This window comes from Sprattus sprattus, assembly GCF_963457725.1.
Source record: "Sprattus sprattus genome assembly, chromosome: 15".
NCBI lineage: Eukaryota > Metazoa > Chordata > Actinopteri > Clupeiformes > Clupeidae > Sprattus > Sprattus sprattus.
The window spans coordinates 21,211,313-21,230,851 of record NC_137913.1 but is presented as its reverse complement, the minus strand read 5'-3'; the positions used below and the strand labels follow the sequence as shown (position 1 = coordinate 21,230,851).

The 19,539-nt window shown below is 41.7% G+C and overlaps 2 protein-coding genes across 3 annotated transcripts; both read right to left on the bottom strand.

Moving 5' to 3' along the window:
• Window positions 1–326: 326 nt before the first annotated feature.
• On the bottom strand, window positions 327–7,041 carry paip1 (poly(A) binding protein interacting protein 1). 2 transcript variants are annotated; one of them, XM_080853051.1, is made up of 11 exons: window positions 6,691–7,041; window positions 5,748–5,902; window positions 5,309–5,506; window positions 4,759–4,871; window positions 4,546–4,657; window positions 3,934–4,059; window positions 3,429–3,535; window positions 2,968–3,088; window positions 2,539–2,593; window positions 2,358–2,430; window positions 327–1,413 (listed from the first exon to the last, which is right to left on the bottom strand). In XM_080853051.1, the coding sequence occupies exons 1-11, from the start codon at window positions 6,902–6,904 to the stop codon at window positions 1,323–1,325; spliced, it is 1,365 nt and encodes a 454-aa protein (XP_080709177.1). In that variant the 5' UTR covers window positions 6,905–7,041; the 3' UTR covers window positions 327–1,322. The 2 variants fall into 2 exon arrangements, with proteins under 2 accessions (XP_080709177.1, XP_080709178.1); XM_080853052.1 differs by having other exon boundaries at window positions 2,968–3,085.
• Window positions 7,042–7,649: 608 nt separating this feature from the next.
• Window positions 7,650–18,374, bottom strand: mybbp1a (MYB binding protein (P160) 1a). Its single transcript, XM_080852025.1, has 27 exons — window positions 18,142–18,374; window positions 17,713–17,808; window positions 17,393–17,476; window positions 17,201–17,275; window positions 16,867–16,974; window positions 16,391–16,581; window positions 15,586–15,753; window positions 15,382–15,499; window positions 14,964–15,253; window positions 14,686–14,796; window positions 14,371–14,496; window positions 13,644–13,847; window positions 13,331–13,439; window positions 12,998–13,091; window positions 12,320–12,480; window positions 12,063–12,218; window positions 11,825–11,941; window positions 11,532–11,705; window positions 11,060–11,217; window positions 10,689–10,823; window positions 10,201–10,279; window positions 9,897–10,028; window positions 9,489–9,557; window positions 9,252–9,365; window positions 9,022–9,123; window positions 8,795–8,919; window positions 7,650–8,320 (listed from the first exon to the last, which is right to left on the bottom strand). The coding sequence occupies exons 1-27, from the start codon at window positions 18,349–18,351 to the stop codon at window positions 7,873–7,875; spliced, it is 3,954 nt and encodes a 1,317-aa protein (XP_080708151.1). The 5' UTR covers window positions 18,352–18,374; the 3' UTR covers window positions 7,650–7,872.
• Between the last annotated feature and the right edge of the window lie 1,165 nt (window positions 18,375–19,539).

The following is a 19,539-nucleotide window of genomic DNA, read 5'->3' as shown; positions in this document are numbered from 1 at the left end:
CAAGCAAACGACCTTTTAACCTTCTCAAACAAAAAGCTTGCCAACTTAAAGGTCCTTTTATGATGACCCCTGTCTGTTACACAAATATCTGCCTTATCGAGGTTCAAAACACAGACACCCAGTTTTCGGTTTCGACGCAAAACCAAAACTTCCCGCATCAAAATTAGTAAGTACCGATTGGTCAACTTTCTTCTTCTTCAAGCAGGGCAACAATAATTGAACAACTCGCGCCACCTAGCGCGGTGGAGTCACACCGGCATGTTGGCCTGGAGCAGGGTCACTGGATATACTAAACTTTACTCAAAAACCACAGTAAAGCAATCAGACTCTTTTATAAAGATTTATTGCAGGCAATCAATACTGTAAATAATATTTACAAAACTATAAAATAACATTCTTTTGTATGGGATTCGTATGATGGTATGCCATATAAACAACACCGGGTGTGATTTAAGCGAATCCACCTTGTACATTTCGCAGCTTCTGCTTTTTAAAACTGGCAAACTGAACAATTCGGAGCAACGTTTCACAGGTAAGATTCAAAATTAAAATAACTTAATGAATGTAGGCAGATTTTTCTCTTGACCAGCAGTGCCAAAGATTCAAACTGAATAAGGTTTCAGTTAATCCTGAAAAAGAGAAAAAACAAACAAAAACAAAAAAAAAAAAAAACATAAGAGAAAAAACCCACTTCCACTAGTTCAACAACTTTCAATTTGTCAAACAGTCCCGCCCCAAGTTTACTTTAAACTTTAAAGCTCTCTACTTTTGTCTCTGCATGTCTGAGGGAGTCTGACCACAATGCTGAACTGATTGAGTACCCGTCTTAGTGGAGTGTGCTATGCAAAAGGGTAACCCGTCACTGTGGCCAAAACGTTCTTTGGGTGTATGTCTCAATTATAAGCAGTTAGTAAGCAATCTCAAACTCCAAACGCACACAGTTGATGATGCTTCTCAGCTGTTTAGTTTTAAAAAACCTCACTCCACACTTCTCTCCTAGCATGCAGCAGAGACAAAGTTCGACAGTCAAAACAAATAATGAACTTTCAAATCAGTGTCCAACTTCAAACTGTTGGGCACAGTGTAACTGCACGGTGGACGTTGATTGCCACATCTTAAAAACAGAAATCCCGGCCATTTAAAATCGGCAACATAACCGCTATTAAGTGCTAGATCCACACTGAACTCTACAGAAAAAAAAGTGTTTAACTAAAACAGTTTTGTCTTTGTTTTGATTTTTTTTTTGTTCCCTGTCGAAAACAATCCAGCAGGTCAAACATAAGATAGATGAGCTTGTCCACAGTCCTTAAAAATATTTCACATTACGATTTCTTTTTCCTCTCTGACTCCAGGCAGAACTTTTCGAAAGCCTCTTCAATTTCAGGATCCATCTCCTCGTCGTCGGAATCAAAACTGTAATAGATACAAATAGAAATGTATTTCCAATCCATAACAAGGCCAAATCATTAGCAAATGAAAAGAACACCAAAGCATTCACTTGATAACGTGCTTTAAAAAGTGTTCAACTCAAGAACCTCTTCTTCCAATAAAGGAAAAAGAGTGTATGAGTAGTATAGCGAAGCGTGTGAGTAGATAAGAAATGCCACAAGTCACCATTTGAAGTTTCTTTTACATTTATGCTCTTCCATTTCATGTACGGCAAAACAGTGCATGGGAAAGTTCAATTCAGTTAGCAAAACTCACCTCCTATGTCAAACCATGAGGTCAGAGAAAATCAATAAATTGGATTGAGTTATTTCTCAAAAAACGTCTGCCAAACTACAGTTGGAGCTTCCTGTATTGGTTTGCCTCCCATTGCTCTGACTAACTGAGGAGCTACACTGACACAGTATTATACTGCATACTAAAGCCATCACAAAAGCTTTAAATGAAGACAATTTTAAAAAGGTGCAACTTATCTTAAACCGTTATGTTAAAGATTCTTTAATCTCTCTGTAAATTTGGTTGTGCACTCCTCCAACAGGAGGTACTGAAAACCACACCTTACACCTGGTGCTCTTCCTATTCATGGGTTCAAACCAATGAGAATTGTTTTAACCAGTCCTGGGTTCAGAGCGGGCGAGGGTAGGGCTGATTTAAGCCTGGCTAAAGCCTCTTTCTCATCCATTTGCTGACTAATCTCAAACGGGTACTGGGCTGTGGCCCGTGGGCATTGTGAGCAGGACAATCACATGACCCCAGTCAAGAGGTCCGGACGCGCTGACCTCTAGGGAGCAGGCCCCCAAAAGGTCATGGCATTTCTGCTGTGTTGCACACAGGTTCATTCCAGAAGAGTCTGAGAAGAGACTGCAATTCAGAAAAAAATACAGAGGGGGAAAAATATTCCATCCACTCACTCGTCATTTCCATTTTCTTCATAGTCGTCGTATCCCTCTCGATCCAGGATCTCCTGATACTTCTCTGAATAGTCTGGGTAAAAATAAAAGGGGAATTTATTTGAACAGTCCCTTTACTTCATTGCCTACTCTTAAAAAATACATTTGACTCCAAACAATCTGACAGTGTGAACTCACTGACCTGGATCGGCAGCTGTGAATGGTGTCCCATCTGCAGTGTAAAATGTGGGTTCATTCTGAGAGGGAGGGAGGGAGAGAGATGAAACAAAAGATGTGATTCAATTCAATTTTATCTATATAGCGACAAAACAATAAAATTGCATCAAGGCGCTTTACGGAGCCCTGAGCCTGGAGCCCTTAGATCAAGCACAATGGCAACAGGGGCAAGAGAAAAACTCCCTGTTAGTCAGGAAGGAACCTTTAGAGGAGCCCAGCACATAAGGGGGGACCCATCTGCTTGAGGTTGGCCGGGAGGAAAGAGGAAGGGGGGCGGGGGGAGGGTTGTGTTGTGCAGAAGGGGAAGGGAGATAACATGACATTGCAAGAGATAAAGAACTCCAATTGTAATCTTATTTCTAATATAAAACTCACTGCAGCGTTTCCCCCTTACCATGAAGTAGTTTGGGTCGTTGTCTGGTGTGGCCTCATTGGAGGCAGAAGCACTGAGGACTCGACCCCAGTTACTCGATCTCAGCTCCACCAGCCTCAGCAGCATCTGCTTCACATCCCTACTGAAAACGCATCCATTTTGTATACATTGGCAAGTTTATCAAACCATCTCATATCCAAGTTTATTTCAGAATATACAGTACACCAAGTCCTTATGTTCCTGGCAGCACAGTATGGCAAACTGAAGTTGAAGAGTCATTTGGCATATAATAATTAACAAATGAGACCATGTGCAAAAAAAATAATGACAAACAATGGTTCTAAACTATGAATAAACTACACTGGCAGCAGCAACAACAGAGACTAATATCCTCACGCAAGCACAGATTAATTTCAGGTAGAAGGGCAACAGATAAAATGAAAACTGAGATGTTAATTCGTTGTTAATAGTTCCCCTATTACCTGCTGCAGGTAGCATCCAGCACAACATTCTCGATTTTCTGGATGACCTCGTCCATGTCTGACTTCCCGATCTCCTTCCAGGCATCTTCCAACACAGAACCGGTCAGCTATAACCAAGAAAAGAAGAGATAATCTCAACTGATGAATTTATGGAAACCATAAGAAACAGGTCGTGGGCAATACAGTCACAGGGGTACTACAAAGAATGGTGTGAAAAGTAATCTGTCTTTTGTGGGTGGGATAATAAAATAAAACCAGACTACTATGTATGTTAATGTAAGCAGAGTGAATTTAATACTAAAACTGACCATTCTGAAAACAAATACACATGCGCAGCGGAGTTTGGTAATAGCTGTGAATTCACTTTAAACTCCTTAACATGCCTACTTCACTATGTGAACCATGTGGAACAGCTCCTGTAGCAGTTATTTCCAGTAGCTAATGTGAAAGCAGTGTCAAAACTGAATTACCAACGTACAAAAGAAATGAGGCAGAAATGTCAAACCTTCAGCAGTTTCACTGCGCAAATAAGGTTCCCATCCACAGGTTTGGAAAAGAGTGCGATCAACAAATCCTTCAGAGCAGCGAGCAAAATCACTGCTCTGCTTGGGGGGCCTTTAGCACTTTTAACCTGATAAAACACAGAAAAAAAATGGTCTTTACAAAGACATTGCACTCTAACAGTTTGGAGTTTAACAAAACACACATTCACGATATATACTGCCTGAAAGCATGATTTAATGCTTAAAAGGTCCAGTTTACGATCTTGGCGAAAGGCAGTTAATATTTGAGATCAATAGCCAATCAAATGTCATCCCTCTGTTCTGTGCACCTGAAGCAACGTGATGGATGATTATGATTGGATAGAATTGTTTATGGCTCGTTCCGAGCCATATTTCTAATATATTGAGTTTGGGAGAAAACAGTGTCCTTGATTATTATATTACTACAAACTAGTAGTATTAATGTTCCATATCTTGCTTAAAAATACATTATTGGAGGTGTTGTATGGTTGAGCTGATGTATAGAATTAAAACAAGACATTACAGAAGTAAATTGCCTTCGACAGTCAGATAAAATTGCTACATGGTAATAACCACAGCAGCTATATATTTACCTCAAGGTTTAAGTACAGCTCTCCCAAGAACAGCACATATGAGTGAAAGTTTTTCTGTGTCTCCTCATTCCCCCGGACTGCCTGATCCCTCTGCTCATACTCAGTTCGACACCTACAGTTCGGTTAACAGGGCAGACATAACAAAGCAACTTGATGACCACAATTATGAATTATTATTTGTAATGATCAACTTTTGTTCTTAAGGCCCATTACCTCTTCAATAAAAGCTGACGAAAATTGCCACTGGCAGGGGAGAGAGCAAGGTTATGGGAGAGGTGATTGCAGAGCCTTGCTCCAGTGTAAGCGAAGTTGGGGATGGATGTGGACTGCCAAAGACAGAGACAGCAGCTGTTATACAAGGGCCTGATACAAATGCTCACTAATTCAGATGCCATATCCTTGACTGAGGCTAAAATTAATCAGATAACCCATGAATTATTCAAGAAATAAACTAAGCTATTTATTTGGCACAAACATGTATAAATTCAAAATAATAATTCATATCCAAAAACCCTTAAAAAGCACAACTCAGAAAAACATTTGCAGATCATAAGATTATATTGTATGAGTTAATTCACTGCAATGTGGTAACATCAAAGGGAAAGAAGTGTGTGACACAATGTGTATTAGTAAGTGTGTCTCAAAAGTATATGACAAATAGATGGAAGGTACTTGTGCCCCAGATGTACCAGTGATTTGGAGCTTTCTTTTTGCAATCTTTCAGTGTACACAAAAAAACTAATGATTTTATGAAGGCACTTACCTGGGTGTAGATGAGCTCAACCAGCTCAACCAGGGTTACCTCTGCAGTCACCCACTCATTCAGGGTGGCAGTGATGTTGTCAATGTCAAACTCAAATGAGCCTGGGGATGAGTTAAGGTGGCTGAGGATTTCTTGCACCAACTCAGCCAGCGTAGATGGAGGGTAGTAGCCTTCACTGTCATCCTCGTAATCTAAATCCTTTGAAACACGATTTATGTGTATAGATAAGTCATAGAATAAGGTTCATCACTTAACATTACATGTTACAAGGTTTTTATTTCACTTATTCTCATGTATAATTGTGTGGTTACAATTCACCAACATGGAAAATAAAAACAATAAATATCTTCTTGAAAATTGATTTGGCTGCACACGCACTTCACAATTCTCCATCTGCACATTTTTCATCAAACAACATCTCAGAATGTACATGGATTACCTCGTATGTGTAAGTGGAAGGGAAAAACTCCGCTGCGTTCACTGATAGTTTGGAGTTTCCCACTACATCATCTGCGTTGTGCGATTTTAAAGCAGTAGAGCTACTGTTTGGAGTCTGTGTTGAGTTTGATTTGGTTTTAGTCGGTCTTCTGCAGTCTAAAGAGAATACACAGAAGTCGAAAGGGGAAAAAAAAAACTGAGACACGTATAGGGGTGTTAAAAATAGCACACACCTACTTTGGAATTTGACATAAGAGCTAAAATCCTTATTGTGATGAGGTATTTTATTGAATCACGCAATGCCCTATTTGCTGTCTGAAGAGACATCGTCCATGGTTTCATCTAGAAAACCTGACCTAGAGGGTCATGTGATGGATTTGGCAGAGCAGGTGTAGATTAGCGCCCTCGGTAGTACCTGCTTGCGAGTCCAACTGCCCCGAAAAAAACTGTTAATTATGGGTATTTGCTGAGCTTATGCTTGCTGTGTAGGCTACAGCGTAAATGCTAAAACAAACAACTTGTTCAACACACCGCTGTGTTTTGTGTGTATTGTTTACAAGTTCATTACACCTCATTTTACAATGTCAAATGTAAATTATAAATAGACTTTATGCGTGAACTGCCTGACGCCAGTGGCGCGAGCATGTGAGGTGCCAATGGTGCTATCAAGCTAACTAGCTGGCTAATTACGCTAGCATGTTGTAACAAACATTAACATAGGTTATGCCACGGACGGCCTGAATGCATTTCACCACACATAGCAAACAGCTGCGATTGTTGCGAAATCCCAAAAACCATGAATAGCCACTTGGTCATTCGGGTGTCTTAAAGCACGTTGTCAACACTATAGCTAGCGATAGTAGCTAACTTAACAATAACCACTGCCCCCCACTTTAGCCAGTTAGCTAACTCTGGTAGGACTGGAACGAAACAAACAAGCCTACCGTTACCCCCGCCTCCAGAAGCGCTGCCCTCCAACAACGGCGGCGAAGTCCGAGGCTGTCTGAGAGGTTCGCACTGGTTGAAGATGGAAGCTTTAGTGTCACCATCTCCTATCTCGGGATGTGGCGGACTGAATACCTCCCCCAGGCCGGGACTGGTGGGCTTTCCTCGGACTCGACCAGCCCCTGGTGTTCGGTCAAAGTTGTCGGTCATCATCCGTGGTTGCGTGAGGAAACCTCAGAAGCACGTTTTTATATCAACATTCACACATTCAAAGACGTAGGGACGATGTTAACGATAGTGATATAGCTAAGCTCTGCTACACTACCCTCATCTCACTTGCATATTTACTATTTCGGTTTCAGCAAAACGAAATTCTGAACCAAGTAAATATTCAGCTTCCTCTGCTTGCTGTTTCAATGGCGGACCCAAAACTACAGCGCCACCCACTGTCTGGAGTAGTAAGAAACCCCAGATAATTTTTTTTATAAAACGCTTCGTATTAGCGGGATGGGCCAGTGATGTATGTACGCACAGCTGACGGTAAACCCTGATCCGCACCCCCCCCCCCCCCCCCCCCATCCCCAATTGCCATCTTCGGAGAAGCTACAGTAAATTGTACATTTTATGCAAATATAATTCTTCCACTTCAAAGTTGTGAGTTTCAAAAGTGATCCACTTTCCAATATAATCTCGAAATTTGATTCGGCAAGGCTCCCTAATAATGTGATTCTCAAAAACCATGTAATCAAATAGTACAATAAGAATGAATTAAGGAGTTTTTAATGTTATATGCACTGTTTTAAGTACAGCTCAAAAAATGTGGATTAATTCTCTGTTTAGGAAATCTGAAATGCAAAGATGGAAAAGACATGCGTGTAAAGTAAAGAAAAGCCTGTCAGCTTAAGTCGGGTAAATTATTCAAATCATAGACCACATTTTATACATAAAATTATTTTAATTTTATGTCACATGTATATGAACCTTTCAAAACATGCTCATGATAGGCAACAAACAAGGTTATGACACACCCACAAAACATAGATTTACTTTTGACAGAGCTGCTCAGTCTCAGGTTGAGTATTAAAAATCATAGAGGTGCTCCTCAGAGCAAGTTTCACAAACAGGCTATAAAGCCCATTAGGCTTAAAAGGAGAAAACGTAAGGAAAAGGTTAGTAATGCATCATTCAGCAGCCGCCTTCTTTTGTTTCTTCTTTTTATTGCCCTTTGGCTCCGTTTGGTCTTTCTTGGCGGGTGTTTGGTCAACTATTTTAGGTTTCTCGGCAGGCGATTCGTCGACCGTTTTAGCTTTCTTGGCAGCTGACTGATCTGATGCCACCTCTCCTCCTCCTCCTCCTCCTCCACCTCCTGTATGTTTTCTATTCCTGTTCTTCCTCTTTCTCTTCCTCTTGTTCTTCCCTGGTTCTCCCTCTCCTCCAGTTGCCGCAGCAGCAGTGGGCTTACTGGGTTGCTTGGCGGCGGGTTTCTCCTCCACAACCGCAGGCTTCTTGCGATTCTTCCGTATCTTGGTCTCGGGGAGGAAACCCTTTTTCTTTTTCGCCTCAGCTTCTGGGGTCTGCTCAGTGACAGGCTTTTCCTCTGCTTTTTTCGTCTTCACAATTTTTGGTTTTCTAATAGTAAAGGGGTGGGTGATAAATTCAAAGATCAGGCAATAGAACAATGTAAACATATTACTACTTTAACTGCATTTTAGCACATATGTTACTAACACAAGCATTAAGGTGCATCACTGAAAAAAAAACATTGGCATAAAAGCATGGTCTTCAATTATGAGACTGGTTTTATTGTTCATCAAAGCAGCTGTATGGGGGCAATCATGCAGAGAACAAGGATTTAGCTTTTTTTTTCACCCTGAGCCCATAAGAAGATGTAGTCCTATATCATTGAAGCTTTTACAAAAGTCAGCATGCATCAAAGGACTCTGCTGCCATTGCCATGAAGACTACATGCATCTGAATAGGGCTATTTACTATATGGGGAGTACAACTGTCATCTAAATAGGGCTTCTAGAAGATCATTAGGGAAACTATGTTACAAACCTATTTGCAAGCACATTAAAAAACAGTGAATGAATATCGACTTACTGAACCCCAAAGAGCTTCATTACACTCCAATAGATATCCTCCATATGTCCAGATTTGTGGAAATCATGTTTCTCATTCATGGACACCAAAGCCTTCTGGATTGGCTCAAGGCTCACCTCAAGTTTCTGCTTAGTAAAAGACAATCAGTTTAATTTATATAGTAAAAAAAATTAAAATATTTCACTGTCAGAGAAATTTGATAAGTTTAAAGAAATGATGGTACAGACCTGAGTACGAATGTTCTTAATCAAAAACAGAGAAAGCTCTAGTGCTTTGATAATCTTCTCTTGTACAATTTTATTTTTCATTTCTAGTCCTTGTCCAAGACTCTACACAAAGGGAGAAAGCACAGGGGGTCAGTTGTGGGCCTTGAAGGCTGATGTCATGATCACCGTTGATAGACATAAGGAATCAAAGGTGTGATTGCTATTTTTAATAAACCACCAATAAAACATACCTCTGTAACTTTTTCCACAGTCTTCTGGCACAACTCCATCCATCGTGGTCCGGCTAAAAGCTGTTGAATATCTCTAGACTGCAGACCCCTCAGCATGATGGCACAGGCCTGCCCCTGGAAGAAAGAAAAATATCACATCAGTACAAAAATAGTTAATTTAATTAATTAATTCAATTTTTACTTAAACTCATTCCGGTCACAGTTTTTGGAAAGTTTATGTTAATGTATTATGTTTACCTGCTGATGTTCTCTTAATCCTCCTGTGATGTACCCCACCAACATATCCAGGAGGTTGCTGCTAAAGACCTAGAGCACATTGAACAAAGAAAACTAGCCAATTAGCATAGATATCACAAAGTGGTTTGAACATGCTAAAACATTTAGTCAGCACCGCTCATCAGGTACACAAATCAATAATCTTGGAAATGTGGACATAGGGCTGTCCCATCACTCATATTGTAAATGTCCTGCTTCAGCTTACAAGGCCTTAGAGGAACATGTTCATAATCCACCTAAAAAACTAAAATGCACTGAGAAGGTTGTCCCCAAGGGGAAAAAACAGATGCCTCTAAGGTACTGCAGTATAGGGAGCGATGACGTTGCCATACAGAACAAGTAGAAAGATCAAGAGTTGATGTAACTCACCGGGAGTCGGTTAAAGAGGTCGATGAACATGGCTCCAGTGAGAGGACTATTTCTGCGAGTCATGAAGGATTCAAGAGCCTGCCTAAAGAGACCAGTCACTCTCTCCACATCCAGGTTCCCCATGGATTTGCCCTGGACAAGTCATGTTTTTTGAGTCATGAGTTAACATCTAGGATGGTGCTCAACACATCTGACAAGAATGATCTTCAGCAATTTATTTACCAGCAACAGCATCTATACTGATTATATATATCTATTCCAAACATTTCAGTTTAAGAATTGTGACTGACAAGCAGAACTTTACCTGGCTCTCAACAGCTTCCTGCTTTGTGGCTCCTTCGGCAGGCACACCTCTCAGCACCTTCACCAAATACAGGGCAGCACTGCCACACACAGACAAAATACAACGTGGGTTAACTAGAGAACCAACTTGGGAGCGTTACCAAAAAGGGACCAGTATGGTGTTTTGGCTCAGCAGAACTCAAGATATAAAAACTGGCATGAAAATGTAAAAATTGGTCCTGCTAAGCCTGATTTTTACCTTAGGCCAAAGATTTTAAGATTTATTTTTGGGCTTTTGTGCCTTTAATCGATAGAGCGGTGAAGAGCGGGACAGGAAATGAGAGGGAGAAGAGGTGGGGAGTTGACAGGAGAAATGACATCAGGCCGGAATCGAACCTGTGTCCTCCATGGGCTTCAAGCCCGTAGGTGGTCGGGGCTACTGCTTGCACCACAGTGCCCCCCAGGCCAGCTATTTTCATCACAGCACAAACTCAGCTTCTCCATATTCACCTGAAGTAGTAGAGTGCAACAGCGGAGTCAGACAGCTTCTGTGCCCTGGTGAGTAACCTTTCCAAAAGGTCATGAAGCTCTGCTTTACGGTCGTCCACGTTCTTGCAGTATTGCTTTCCTCTGCACAGTGTGTTCCTGTTCAATGGTGAAAACAAGCATCATTGTACTGACTTAGTAGGTCATGCAGGTCATATTCCAACAGTAATTAATCCAGCAGATCACTTCTACCACATAGAAAAATATTGTCCTTTATCATTTCTCTTCTGCAATGACATTATGCTTTTGGACTGGCTTGCACGTGGCATTTAACCTTGATAAAAACATTATCTGCAGCTGATCCCACCTTAGCACAGCACACAGCATTTCCTTACTTGAAAATGTCGGCTGCCTTGCGGAGGAAGTCTATCTCCTGCTGCTCTTTGTCTGAGCTCATCCCGCTCTCGACGACCAACAGCAGAGGTTCGATCATGCCCAGCACCAGAGGGTTGGCTGACTGCTTGTCCAGGAACACCTCCACCAAATCGAGCACCTGGAACAGCACCAAAACAGTTTAGTCAGCCCAGATATCAGTAGAAAAGGCCTTTAAGCCAACAACTTATCAAAACCTGCTGCTGCTGCTAATGAGCAAGGCTGTAGACCGACAGAAGCAGGTTCCCATATGATAAGGAGTGTGGGACTCAAGAAAATGTTTCCATTAAAACAAGTGGAAGACGCTCTTTGTCAAATAGATGGCTGTTTTCACGGCACCTACCAAATGAGCTTGTCAATTGACTCTCGAACGGTTGAAGTGAACTTCAATGAAATCTACAAGCAGACAGACAAGCGCCTCTCCCAAAAACCTACCTTGATCCTGAAGTCTCTGATGAGCACCTTCTCTTTACGCAACTTTTCCCGTTCATCTTTCTTGGCCTGTATGCGTTTCTTTTGCTCTGCAAAGAGACTGGCGATGTTGCCATCCAGCTTCATCATGGCGTCATCATCCAGCTCATCGTCATCACTGTTGTCTGCTTCAGTGGCCTTGAGTAACATTGAGTAATGAGGAATGCAAAAAAGTCAAAGTTAAGAAATATAGGCACTGTTGCTACAGTTCAAGCTCTTTGAAATATTTAGGTTGCTTCAGCAGTAGACAAACTCACCGGAGCATTTTGGCCTTGCAAAACTTTCATCAGCTCCAGGCGGAAGTTCTGATCAACTTCTTCATTGTCGTTATTATCATCCTCATCATCATCATCTGACGAGTCAGACTCCTCTTCCTGCATCAGAGGAAATTGTTATTTTGAGACGATATACAGTAGTAACTTTCCTGTCACTTGGGGTTAATGTCTCCTAAAAAAAATCAAAAAACATTAATCAAGTTATTTTTAAAATACTTACTTCCTCCTCGTCCCCCTCAGCTTTGACTTTCTGTTTCTTTATGTCAGTTTCCTCATCTTCATCATCCTCATCTGAATCGCTTTTTCTTTTCATTGCTTTGCTTTCATCAGTCACCACAAGTGCACTGTCCTCCGTAGCTTTGCTAGGATCAAGGACCTTGAAAAAAAAACAAAAAAACAAATACACTATTTTAAATACACACCCAGAATGTGGTCACGCTGATACTGCAAGACTTTTCTCCTTTAGGTCCTACTTACATCCAGAATGGCAGTGATGGCGCCCTGGGTGACATGTGGGCAGATGCGGCCAAAGACAGTCTTGCAGACCTGCCTGATGAGGCGGCTGGGCTGGGACAGGAGCGAGAGCAGGATCTCCACCAGCACCTCCACCCAGTGGGGCTCCTCCTCCTCCTCCTCAGCTGCAGGAGAACCAGAGCACAGCATGCGTTTAACATCTCCACACATGCTCATTGGTGATCGTATATTCATACATTTTGAATTCATAGTACGTCTTGCTGTACATCGGTGTGAAAGAGAACGCATGACTGGGCGACGTAGCAACCAGGTTACATAGAGGAGGTCAAGCTGAACAGTAGTAACCAGATGACCCCTAGGTTGCATCATGGGGTAGTCTGATTATGACAGCTCCAAAACAACCACATCAAAATACATTTGCAAATTAAACTATTCTTGTAATCATGTAAAATCTTGTAAAAACGACACACCTAGATTGCAAGTCCTGTCTGGCCTAGGTAAACACTTCCAATCCACTAATCAATGACTTAAGTAAGTATTTTCCCAGGGTTCTTGCTCTTACACTTGACAGAGGAACTAATCCAATCCAATTCTATTCGAGTTCCACACATGTACCCCGGCCAGAGCCATCAACTTAAAAGAAAATCAGTTATCAAGCACTGCCATAACAATTTCACTCACCATCGGCTTTCTTCTTCCTCTTCGACTTCTTGGCATTCACTTTTACCATGCAGCTTTGAATGTCCTGGATGAGTTCCACACTCTCCTCTGGGGCCTGCGCACACACACACACACACACACACACAGGCACACACACACACACACATACGGGCACACACACACACGGGCACATACACACACGGGCACACACATACACCACACGTACGCACACGCGCACACACACAATCGGGCAAAGAGCTGCTGTCAATGCAATTCAGAGCAATACATTCCCAAACTATATCTGATGGAGGATATGCTTTTGATTCTCATCACTGGAGCACTTCTTCTAGGTACCTTGAAGATGTTGATGCCAACGAGCAGGAAGAGGAGCTGAAACGCAGAGGTCTCTGGAGTCTGGCTCTTCTTGGCTTTCTTCTGCAGGGACTCGACAGATTTCATCATGCTACAAAAGGGCACACGATACCGTCAAGGTCGGAGTGGCACAAAAGACTCCCTATGCAATCATTTCAGGGCTAACAGTTCCACACAGTACTACCCAGAGCATCGTTCCGGGCCAGTATAAGAATTTTACAACCCTTAACATTGCAGAAGACTACCTACTATCTGAACAAGATCTAATAAAACCAATATATGAGTAGAGTGTCACCTGTCCCAGGCGCTCTTCTGCTCTGCGGTGAAGGGCTTGACAGACTGGACATAGCTGGTTTGGCTCAGGAGCATGTCGGCGTACTGGATCAGGCAGAAGAGCCATGTGCTGCCGTCGGCTGTAACACCATGGAGCTGCTTCTTAGGGGCGACATCATCGCTGGACTCCCCCTGCACTGGAAGGTGGTTCAGGTGTTGGAGTAACCTGTAGCATATAGGAGAAGTTAAACAAGATGCATCTGGCTTGTGGCATTTCCTACTTCAAATCCCTTAACTACAGTGATGTGAATTCAGATTTTTCTGTGTTAACAATTAAACAACAACAAATATGAGCTTGTTTTGTGGTGTATTTCCCAACTATTATAAATGCTGCAGGAAGCAAGCTGCACAGGTTTATTATAATCTAAATAAACTTGTCAAAAAAGTCTGGACATTTAATTTGGTCGATTATTTCTCTATTTCTCTCAAATCTTTGGCATTGGCAGAGAATTTTGACAAATCTTACTTGGGCGCTACCAACATAATAAGCTGTGCTGCTCATCCCACAAATGCATGATCCTAACAAGTTAGACATCATTGTAAAGGTAAATAAACCGGCTTTCCAACCATATAAAATACAATGTCAATTAGCATTGTTACAACAGAGAAATAATTGACCAAACATACATTTTCAAGTATCCAGAAACATTTCATAATTTGTAGAATTTTACATCAAGAGCATCGCTCACCCAAAGAAGCCGGAGAAGACACTTGCTCGAGTCTTCTCATCTAAAGCCACTGATGGCATATTCTCAGTCTCTGGGATGTCTGGAGTGGATTTCTTGGCAGTAAAGAATGCATGGAAGAAAATGAACCTGGAATAAAAAGGAATTGAATCTATTTTAAGATCTAAAAATAAGACCCAAGTGGCAAAGTCCTGAAGCTTCCCTTTAAGCAAGGCCCAGCACAAAGCTGTACCACTGGTGCCATGAGCTCACAGTGCTACAGCTACTGAAAAGTAAATGTACAGCACAGGTTAGGGAGGTCTGATGTGTCATCTTTACCTGGCGATGTCCATGACCAAGTCTTCCTCTTTTTTCACCTGATGGTTCTCCACGATTGAGGTCAGCCGGGGAAGAATCCACTTACGCATACGGAGTACTGGCTCATCGCTCCTGAAGGATAGCATATTTGACATTAGTGGTCTTTATCTTGGCATGTTCAGAGTATATTTCAATATCTTGAAAAATTATGAAATAAGACAGGAAAAGCAATTCAAGACCACAAAGCAGAGATCTCAAAGATCAAACAAAGCTTTTTGGGAACTGTGAGGGGCACTTACTTCCCACTGGCCCCCTGGTTCTCCTTCTGCCGGCGCGTGGTGAAGTCCAGGCAGTTCTCCAGCTGTGGCCGCAGGAACATGCCCTTCAGCCAGTCCACGTAGCGCTCCAGTGCGGCCGGCTGCAAGCACTCCACCACCTTCCAGAAGGAGGGGATCACTGGGTAGCCCTGGTTGGTGAGCTGGTTGAAGCCCACCATGACTGCCAGCTGTTTGTCCGGGTCGTCGCAGCCTTGCAAAAACTGCTTGACGTAGACGTCCATCTCTGGGGCAATCTTAAAGCGATCTGGTTGCTGAGGAACACAGAGAGCATGACTGATTTGTTTTTGAAACGTGACTCGTTTTTCTACATTTTTCCAAAATGTATTCAGTGGCAATACCAATCCATCTTAAAAAAATAAAAATGTAAAGATTGGCCTACCTGAGCAACCACCACATGTTCGCCATAATGCCTCATCACCTCACCGGACAGGGCTTGGCGAAGCTGCTGCACTGACAAAAGTGGCAGGGCACCTCCCAGCAACCGAAAGCACATGTAACTGTGGACACAAAACAACACATTTAGAGAGATAACAAACGGGTGAGGACGTCTTGCTATGGTTCCTGAGGTATTAACTGTACTCACTGTGAAGGACCTGGTTGGTCTTTCATCAGTCCATTCAGAATGATTTCATTCCAGAAAAGGTCAAAGCTGTCCTCTCGCAAGGACACTTCTAGCAGGTCAACGGCAACAGTTGGAAGATGCCGTTCCTTCTTAACCGAGCGAGCTGCCGTCTTCAGAACATCCACCAACCTGTTCAGACATTCATGAAACGTTATAATTATGGATGGGCGATATTGCCAAAAAAACTAATCTCACATTTTGTCAACATGAACACAAAACATGCATCAAAAATAGTTCCCAGTAACTAGGGCCATTTGTGCCATATTGCCCAGCCCTAGACTACACATTCAGGTTTAGTATTTACAACCAGCAATACCAGGAAAAGTAAGTAGATGGCAATGGCACACACCAATTTACCATATTAATCAGACGCAGCTCAGTTCCATGATATTCATAGAATGAGATTTGATTTGCAACAACAGAGGCAAACAACAGGGAGAAGTGCAGTTAACAGTTTTACAGCAGTCTACCTAGACAGTAGGCCTAGGCTATATTTGTCAACATAGATAGAATTGCATTGATTATGCAAGTTTGTGATGTGCACTCTTTGTCCTAGTGAGCCTTTACGCTATTTAAAACGAACAATTTAATACACAGAAACTTCTTGACCTCAGGCGTAATTCAGTTACTCAAATGAATTAAACATATCAGCAAGCCAGTCAGTCATAACATCTATTAAAAATGCCAAATCGTTTTAATTGACCGTTTCTGATTTTCTAGGGACTTACGAACCATGCACTATAACGCAAGAGAGACAAACACTCACTTTGGGATGTTCTCCTGGGTGATTACTGTAGTGCTGCCCAGTAACTTTTTGAGCTTTTGGGGCTTAAGCACCTCAGGGAATTTCTGCATGGCCACCAGGAGAAGCTCCAGGTGCTCAGGTGTGCTGAGGGCAGAGGTCAAGTCGCTCTTCAGGGCCCCCAGCAGCACTTCCTCAAACACCTCCTGAGATGTCTGCAGAGAGCGATCACAGAGAAAGTCAACACAGAGAAAGGCAACACAGTACAGAGTCACACTGCAACAATAGAATAAGAAAGGCCCCTGCACATACAAAACAGATCAAGACTGTTTTTTCGATACATATCTGTATATTCAAAACTCCTTTGCATCACCACAAAATAACAGCAGGTATGATCTATGGGTAGTCAAAATGGTTCTGTTTTCTTGCATAACAGAAACATAACAATCCCAAGCATAACACAGACCTGAATACAACACATTATGTGACCAAGCATCTACCTCAGATAAGAGATCCACCATGGTTTTTCTGGGTAGATCGCGGAGATGCTCTGAGAACTGGGAGATACGCTGCAAGAGGCGAACGCACTCCAACAGGACCTGGGGCTCCTGTGTGGGGAGGATGGGGGGACAAACACAAACTCTGTGGGTGTGGTCTCACATGAGTAAATTAGATAAATAAAAGCAGAGGAGTAATGCTTTTTGTAGATGCTTTTTGCAGTATTTTGGCAGTTACAATTAAATGATAGTCAGTAGAAACCATCCAAATCTGAAGCATGGACAGACTGTGTTCAAATGTAATGACATCTGTGAAAGGTGATATTGTTGCTCTTACCTTAGAGAGGCGTGTAGACTGTGATATAGCCAGCACCCCAAAGAAGTTCCCAAATGCAACATTTCTGATTTGTTTCTGTTTGAAGGTGTATACATGGGAATGAGAGACACAGGAATGAATAACTGTACAGTTAAATGACTAAATCATGTAGAGACGTGGATTAACGACAGGTTAGCCAAGTCACCTACTCACCTTCTGCAGAGCTTGTAGGCTGTTTTTCTCTTTAATCTGGTCGAGTATGCTTTGCAGCTGGATATCCTCAAACACACTCAGAAGCTAAAGGAAAAGGTGTTCGTTGATTAATGAATTATTCAAAACGTCAACAAAAAAACGTTCCTAATAATCTAACATCATATCTGGAGATTAATAGCTCCAGTGTGTTAGAGTACGTTTAATACCTGTCGTAACGTTTCATGTTTACCATGACATGTCATCTGGTGTACATCTGACATATTGACACACGTATTTCAGTGAGAATAAATTAAGCTATTTACACAATAAAACAAACCCACCTGAGCCAATGCTAAACTGTGTCCTGTGCGAGCATCCTCTCTTGCATGGGAGAGGCCATCCACCAGTCTCTTCAGTGAATACTTCAGCTCATCTGGCTGGTAATATATACACACACTGCATTCAATGCCAATTCAGAATAAGACATGCACTCTTGCTTATAGGTTAGTGTGTAACGTCGTCTTAGCGTCTAAATGTGCAGATGTTAGCTAGCTGTATTTGCTAGGTACAAGCTAACGTTATAGCTGCAAGCTTTGCTAATCCACGTGTTTAAAGTAACGGAGTTAATCTTCCACTAGGATTGATCAGTGACTGACAACATGTTATACCTTTATACAATCATTTCACACATGAGATGCTTGTCAGGTCGTAGGACAGTAATGAAGATTGGGTGACACAAACTTCAGGCAACGTTAGTTAAGCAAGTTTACCTTCTCGGTTTTCTTTAGGTATTCAATCAGGCCTTCAATGGCCTTCAGTCTGATGTCTCGATCAGGTTTAGCTATGTCCCAGAAAAAGTCAAGGAATTCCCTGTTTTGCTTGAGAACCCCCTTATTGCCCCCAGTCAATTTGGGGCGAACCAGCTCCTTCTCAGGCTCCTTCTCAACCCCATCCATGTCTTCATGCACGGTAACCGCCATGCTGTTTGTGCTGCTGCTGTTCAACGTGCTGGAAACGCATGTGCAGGAAACGCATGTGCAGTAAAGGGAAAACAAGAAACAATGTCATACTTCCGGGACGATAGACGCTGCCTTTTGCTTTTCAAAGTAAAAGACATAAAGAGAAGTGTTGCCAAATGTTCGCATAAATTAGCTCTGGGATGGGTTCATTTATAAACACGAAGATGATGATTTAAGATGTATGTGCATGCCATAAAAATGTTTTAATATATTTATGCATACAATTTATTTTCCGAGCGTGAATACACTGACTGATCTTCGTGTGTGCTTTGCCCCCATTTTAAGGGAGCTTCTTTCTCTGAAGATGGTGGTGGAGTGAGTTAAAACTTATTTTTAACTTCTAGCTAATGTCATCGAGACACTGGAATGTATTCGAAATGAAAATATCGCTGTCAAAAAGAATGCAGGGGATATGGTGGGAGAATTATTTTTTTAAGTCTTGTTTTTTTCTTTTTTTTTTTCTTTTACATCTCTCATAATGAAATGTATTTTTTTTTTGTCATTTTGCAAGCAAAAATGTGTACTGTTACCAATAGACTGACACAAATCACCCAAGGACACAAATCCTGGAAAAAAAAGGGTGCACTTGAGCATTATGAAACACTCTGGTGTGGTTTTAACTTTTAACATTTGACCCTTACCTTGCTTGGGCCTGTATTACTTCAGTAGGAAGCCACTTTAAACAGCATATGTGTTAGACAAGCTGTCTCAAAATGAGCCCTCATTAGTTGCTTCGCCTCCAGTCATTTTCCACTTGTTTGAAAAGGTTGGACCACATTATTTACAAAGAGCACAGAACTTCCAACAGAAACTACCTACTTTGATAAAAAAGACAATTATCCCTTATTGCATGTTCTGCTTGAAAATGGGGACTTGGAAATTGTTTAGACAGACTATAAGACTTTGGAATGTATGGTATAATTGGTTCACTTGGCAAGAATAATCTATTAGATGTTTTGCATATTATTTGAACATTGTGTGATTGTTATGATAAAAGGTTTTGTATTTATCCAAGAAAAGCCACATTTTCAGTAAAAATTAGGCACCAGCCATAGGTGACATATTTTCACTTCACATCAAACAGCTTATGTTTAGGGGAGAAATGCAAATCCAAAACATTTACATTTGGTCATTTAGCAGAAACTTTTA

Coding starts and splice junctions, on each gene's coding strand:
- paip1 (XM_080853051.1), bottom strand. CDS start 6,904: ATGATGACCGACAACTTTGACCGAACACCAGGGGCTGGTCGAGTCCGA. Junction 5,507..5,747: donor CTTCCACTTACACATACGAG/GTAATCCATGTA, acceptor CGTGTTTCAAAG/GATTTAGATTACGAGGATGA. Junction 3,089..3,428: donor CTGGATGCTACCTGCAGCAG/GTAATAGGGGAA, acceptor ATGCGTTTTCAG/TAGGGATGTGAAGCAGATGC.
- mybbp1a (XM_080852025.1), bottom strand. CDS start 18,351: ATGGCGGTTACCGTGCATGAAGACATGGATGGGGTTGAGAAGGAGCCT. Junction 14,797..14,963: donor AACCAGGGGGCCAGTGGGAA/GTAAGTGCCCCT, acceptor GCTATCCTTCAG/GAGCGATGAGCCAGTACTCC. Junction 9,366..9,488: donor GATTAAGAGAACATCAGCAG/GTAAACATAATA, acceptor TCTTTCTTCCAG/GGGCAGGCCTGTGCCATCAT.